General features: G+C 43.3%; 1 protein-coding gene across 1 annotated transcript in view; it reads left to right on the plus strand.

The window, feature by feature from the left end:
* Positions 1–1565: 1565 nt before the first annotated feature.
* Positions 1566–5888, plus strand: part of myo5c (myosin VC) — a 12436-nt gene continuing 8113 nt past the window's right edge. Inside the window, exons 1-18 of the mRNA XM_083654572.1 lie at positions 1566–1625; positions 1726–1897; positions 2003–2147; positions 2240–2396; positions 2565–2708; positions 2799–2880; positions 3073–3180; positions 3298–3404; positions 3505–3770; positions 3869–3950; positions 4059–4199; positions 4288–4410; positions 4550–4633; positions 4783–4914; positions 5072–5169; positions 5277–5363; positions 5509–5620; positions 5717–5888. The exon at positions 5717–5888 is cut by the window's right edge and continues 40 nt beyond it. Coding sequence (XP_083510698.1) covers positions 1569–1625; positions 1726–1897; positions 2003–2147; positions 2240–2396; positions 2565–2708; positions 2799–2880; positions 3073–3180; positions 3298–3404; positions 3505–3770; positions 3869–3950; positions 4059–4199; positions 4288–4410; positions 4550–4633; positions 4783–4914; positions 5072–5169; positions 5277–5363; positions 5509–5620; positions 5717–5888 — 2269 coding nt within the window. The 5' untranslated portion in view covers positions 1566–1568. The remainder of the gene's footprint in view (positions 1626–1725; positions 1898–2002; positions 2148–2239; positions 2397–2564; positions 2709–2798; positions 2881–3072; positions 3181–3297; positions 3405–3504; positions 3771–3868; positions 3951–4058; positions 4200–4287; positions 4411–4549; positions 4634–4782; positions 4915–5071; positions 5170–5276; positions 5364–5508; positions 5621–5716) is intronic.

Here is a 5888-nt window from a genome sequence, read left to right on the forward strand (position 1 = left end):
AATGCACAGCAAGTTATACTCAAAGCATGTCATGTTTGGCATTGCTGTAAGTGTTTGCAATATGCTTCATGTATGAAAATAAATGCCTGAAATTTTGTCTTAAAGCTTCTTTTTTGTCATCATCCCTAGTGGGGCAGATTAAACGCACTTTTAATGTAAAATTGGCACAAATACTCCTTGTGGATTATTTTGATAAGCTATTAACCACGCAAAAATCAAAAGAATTCCAAGATGGTCACCATTTAGAGCCCAAATATACTATTTTGCGGGTCAACTTTGTGTAGAAGCCATACATTTATGATCACAGTGTCCAAATTGCATCACTGATGACATCACTCACTGATGACAAGTGATGCCAAAAACCACAATTGCTCATGCTCGTTTGGCATTGCTGTAGCCTAGGTGTTTGCATTATGCTTCATGATGGTGAAATATGTGTGTTTTTGTGAATCACTTGTTAAATGTTGTAAACGTGACCGCCCGCAGCGCTTGACATGGGCTCAGTTTGTATCCGGCTCGTTGTTGGCTGAATCCTTGATCAAACGAGCACACCCACTGTCACAAGACGGGAGGGCGGAGCAAGAAAGTCAAAAGTCCGAGGCAGGTGTAGTGAGCGATGCGCGCGTTTGTCTTTCTGCAACAAGTTAGCTAGAAAAAACAAGATAAAGCCGGAAGTTGAATGTTTTGCCTTCGAAATAAAGGCGTACAGTTTATTTCGCAACGATTTTTAGTGATTACATAAAAATTATGAAGATACTAAATTGAATCACTAGATTTCCCATGTGATTCCCATAGTCGAAATGCAATATGTTAACACGCGTGTAGAAATGTCGTGCATGTCTTGTATATTACGGGTTTTATTTTGAATGTCACGACCGGAACTGCTCTATTCTGGCTTACTGGCTAGCTTGACGGGTGAGCGCTGAGCAGGGAGCAGAAATTCCTTGGTAACCTGGAAAGTTCAGTAAACAGACACGAGAAAGTACAACAATTATGCGTGAACATGGCTTTGTTGGAACTGTACACCGAGGTAAGAAGATAACTTGTTTGATCACAATGTCAATACTATTCCCAACGTAAAAATGTTAATGGAAATACTTTAGAGCAGCTCAGTCCCATTACAGGATCTTTACTGAGACATATGGAAAGTTATGGAGTCACGACGACTGCAGGGATATGGAGGATAGACTAAAACTTTATGCTGATCTACATATATTTGTGAAATAAAGTTTACTCAACTTTTCAAGCTATAAATGTAACTATTATACAGTATACATGCATAATATAGATCATGATAAAGACTGATAGGCCTAAGCTACATGAAATCACTTGGAAAAAAGAAAAAGGTATGCTCACCAACCTTTTTTATTTGACACCACATAGTCCACAGCCAAAAATGTCAGGATTTTTCCTTACAGCTATAGCATTAAAATGCACGTTCATAAAATGTATACAGTTAGGCTATAAGAAAAAGTCAAATGTTAATCTGTCACCCTTGAAAACGACTCCCTTAGTACAACAGAGTATGGATTCCAGATGCACAGCATGTGTGGAAATCAGCCGAGATTATGAGAGACTTTCACATTGGGGATAACATCCTCGAGCTGCGACTTGAAGATGGCATTGTAAGTAAATGTAAAACAAAAACAAACCTCGAGACCTAGTGGCTTTATGTTGACTTGGACAACTTGATCTGACTCTTTTACATAACCGGTTACTTTAAAGGAGCACTGCTACTCTGTTGACTCATCAAACCCTCAACTCCCTCCCCTTCGCAACCCTGACATCTTGGTGGGGGAGAATGACCTCACGGCTCTCAGCTACCTCCACGAACCTGCCGTCCTGCACAACCTCAAAGTGCGCTTCATGGAGTCCAAAATCATCTACACCTACTGCGGTACCCTTCTGTTGAAACTATTGTGAAGTTCAAGCAATGTCTAAGCAGAGAAGTGAAGGTTGTTTTATGCTCTTTACTCAGCCAGTGCCATTTCCTCATTTTCAGGTATTATACTGGTGGCAGTAAATCCCTACAAACAGCTTCATATCTATGGAGATGCAATCATCCATGCATACTCAGGCCAGAACATGGGGGACATGGACCCACATATATTTGCAGTGGCAGAAGAGGCTTATAAACAGATGGCCAGGTAAAGTGGATCAATTAGACAACAAATGCTCCGATGAATATAGTTTATTTTGTAGTCACTCATAACCATATACCATATCCTTTCTTTCCCAGAAACCACAAGAACCAATCTATTATCGTCAGTGGTGAATCTGGAGCCGGGAAAACGGTGTCGGCTCGATATGCTATGAGGTATTTTGCTGTAGTAAGCAAATCTGGCAGTAAAACCCGAGTGGAAGACAAGGTCCTGGCTTCCAATCCGGTGACAGAGGTAGGGTTTCGCTGGTATAGGAGCATAAAGATCACGAAGATCTATCACGATGTTACGCTTGCTCTAGTAGGCTGCCATCTGTATTCACCTGATGCATTCATTAAGTCAACTAGTGTCTTTGTGATGAGCTGCATGTAGACCTAAGAGTCTGAGTTGGCTTTTTGTCAGGCAATAGGAAACGCAAAGACAACCAGAAATGACAACAGCAGCCGATTTGGGAAATACACCGAGATCAGCTTCGACAGGAGGTACCAGATCATCGGGGCGAACATGAGGACGTATCTGCTGGAGAAATCCAGAGTGGTCTTTCAGGTGTGTTGCACATTATGAGAAGATGACGTCGATTGCAGTATTTCGCCGTCTTATCCATAAACCATAATAATGAGATTCTGTTCTTTCCAGGCAGAGAATGAGCGAAATTATCACATATTCTACCAGATGTGTTCCTGTGCGGACCTGCCAGAGTTCAAGCACCTGAGACTGTGTGAGTGTTTGTACCGAGGGTTTATTGTTTTCGCCTTGAGGCAGATCTGCTGCTGTTTCACTACACGGACACTTTTAGCACCACGGGGTCAATCGTGTCACATCAACTTCAGGGTCACACTCGCATTTCATGTGTGCTGATGTTATCTTGTGAGTGCCTAAGAACCACTTCATATGTTCCTTTCATCTGCAGCGAGTGCAGATAAGTTCCGTTACACCTGCATGGGTGGGGAGATCAGTATTGAAGGCGTCGATGACAAAAAGGACATGGAGGAGACGCGACGCACCTTCTCATTGCTAGGTAAGTGTCACTTCACACCTTCTCGTTGCTAGGTAAGTGTCACTTCACACACTGGGCTATAACCTACTGTCAGCGTCACTTTCATATCATTCTGCCTTCCTCTCCCTCTCTCGCCAGGGTTGAAGGAGGACTTTCATTCAGATGTGTTCAAAGTTTTGGCTGGGATTCTGCATTTGGGAAATGTGGAGATTATAAATGGTGGAGGTGACAAATCGTCAGTTAGCGTGAGTCTTGTTGAAGCCTTCCACTGGCATTTGTGTGTGCAAGGTTAGGTCTTTGAACAATGACCTGATTAAATACAAACCTTATTTCTATGTCTTCCAGTCCAGTGATCCACATCTGGCGGCTTTCTGTGAGCTGCTGGGTGTGAGTGCGGAGGGCTTGGTGCGTTGGCTGTGCCATCGCAGGATCGTTCTGCGTGCAGAGACGGTGGTGAAGCCCATGCCTAAGAAGCGGGCGGTGAATGCCAGAGACGCCCTGGCCAAACAGATCTATGCCCACCTCTTTGACTATGTCATTCACAAGATCAACACGGCACTACAAGTCCCAGTAAAGCAGCACGCTTTCATCGGTGTTCTAGACATTTATGGGTGAATCAGATAATGATGCTTTTCTCTTCTGTCATTTGTTATACTCTCTCGTTCTGATCACTAACATTTTTGACCTGAATGTGGTGTTTTGTCCCCAGCTTTGAAACATTTGACATCAACAGCTTTGAACAGTTTTGTATCAACTATGCAAATGAAAAACTTCAGCAACAGTTTAACTTGGTATGCAACACCAACTTGCCACATTGTTGCCTATAACACACCATATTCCCCTGTATCAGCCTAGGGGCCGGGGGGTTTACATTTGTCTCTTGTCTTGTTTTCGATCAGCATGTGTTCAAGCTGGAGCAAGAGGAATACATGAAAGAGGACATTCCCTGGACGCTGATCGATTTCTATGACAATCAGCCTGTCATTGACCTCATTGAAGCTAAGATGGGGATCCTTGACTTGCTTGATGAAGAGTGCTTGGTAAGACCCACTGCACATGGTTTGGCTGTTTACAATTGGTCTTTATGAGTGTTTATGCCTCCTATAATTCTATCCTTTCACATTGCAGTTTCCTCAAGGAACAGATCAAAGCTGGCTGCAGAAGCTGTACAACTACCTGCATGCCAACCCCCTGTTTGAGAAGCCCAGGTTATCAAATGAGGCTTTTGTGATTCAGCACTTTGCAGACAAGGTGGAGTCTGAGGTCCTTTGGACAGTCCTTGCCTGCAAATAGTGGCACAAGGATCCTTGACATTTCTAAAACAATAATTCCTTTTCCGGTAAATTCGTTTTTGGTTTTCATGTTCAAATACAGATTGTTCCCTCCACAGGTAGAATACCAGTGCCAAGGTTTTCTTGAGAAGAACAGAGATACCCTCTATGAGGAACTGATTGACATTGTACGAGTCAGCAAGGTATTCTCAGGTCCCAATTGATCTTAGCGTTAAATATTTCAGTGATTAATAGTATAGGTAATACACTTAAAATTGTATCCTAAACAGCCTCATGCAGTATTGTGTTTTTCTAATTTTTACACATTCCCCCTGCCTGCAATTGTTATCAGTTTCCTCTTCTAGCCAACTTTTTCCAAGAGGAGGAGCAAAGCGGTCCAAGTGGCAAAAGCTTCAAAGTAAAAGCTGCCAGGCCGATAGTGAAGCCAGCCAATAAGCAGCTCCGGACCTCTGTTGGAGATAAGGTGAAAATGTTTACTCTGTCTGCACCGCTAGAGATTGAATTCCTGAGTTACCTCCTGAGTATTTACATTTTCTGCACACAGGGTATAACAGAGTTTTTCTTCTTTTTTTTTTTACTGCTTTTATCCTTTCTCATTCAATTTGCGGCTGTTACTGTAGTTCCGCAGCTCCCTCTACTTACTGATGGAAACGCTGAATGCCACCACCCCTCACTACGTGCGCTGCATTAAGCCCAACGATGAAAAGCTCCCATTTGAGTGAGTACTAAATCAAACTGTGATTGGCCTGATTCACTCTGTGTCCATCTGGATTGTATGCATGTGTTTATGTTTTTGTTTGAACTGGGTGGTGTTGTTCTTTTTAGATATGACTCACGGAGGGTGGTGCAGCAGCTGCGAGCCTGTGGAGTCCTTGAAACGATTCACATCAGTGCACAGAGTTACCCCTCCAGGTGCTCTCTCCTGTCTGTCGTTAGATCACAAACTACAATCCTCTCAGCTCATGATGTGCTAATGTACTTTGTACATGTACTCATAATGTACTTTACTGTACAGCATTGCTAATGTACTTTGCTAACATGCTTTTTTCTTTTGCAGGTGGACATACAATGAGTTTTACAGCCGGTACAGTATTCTCATGACCCATCAGCAGGTTGGCCTCGATGACAAGAAACAGACCTGCAAGACGGTGCTGCAGAGGTTGATTCAGGTTAGTTATTTTATAATTTTTTTTATTTCTTAATAGAACACTGTCATGCATTAAACACCGAACGGCATCCGTCTTGTGTGTTGGTTCGACCTCCAGGACTCGAACCAGTACAAGTTTGGCCGGACGAAGATCTTCTTCCGAGCCGGCCAGGTGGCTTATCTAGAGAAGCTGCGTCTGGACCGACTCCGAGGAGCCTGCGTGACGATCCAGAAGCACGTCCGAGGCTGGAGCCAGAGGAGGAAGTACCGACGCGTGAGGGAGGCAGCCA

Source organism: Poromitra crassiceps, assembly GCF_964638095.1.
Source record: "Poromitra crassiceps genome assembly, chromosome: 18".
Taxonomy (NCBI): Eukaryota; Metazoa; Chordata; class Actinopteri; order Beryciformes; family Melamphaidae; genus Poromitra; species Poromitra crassiceps.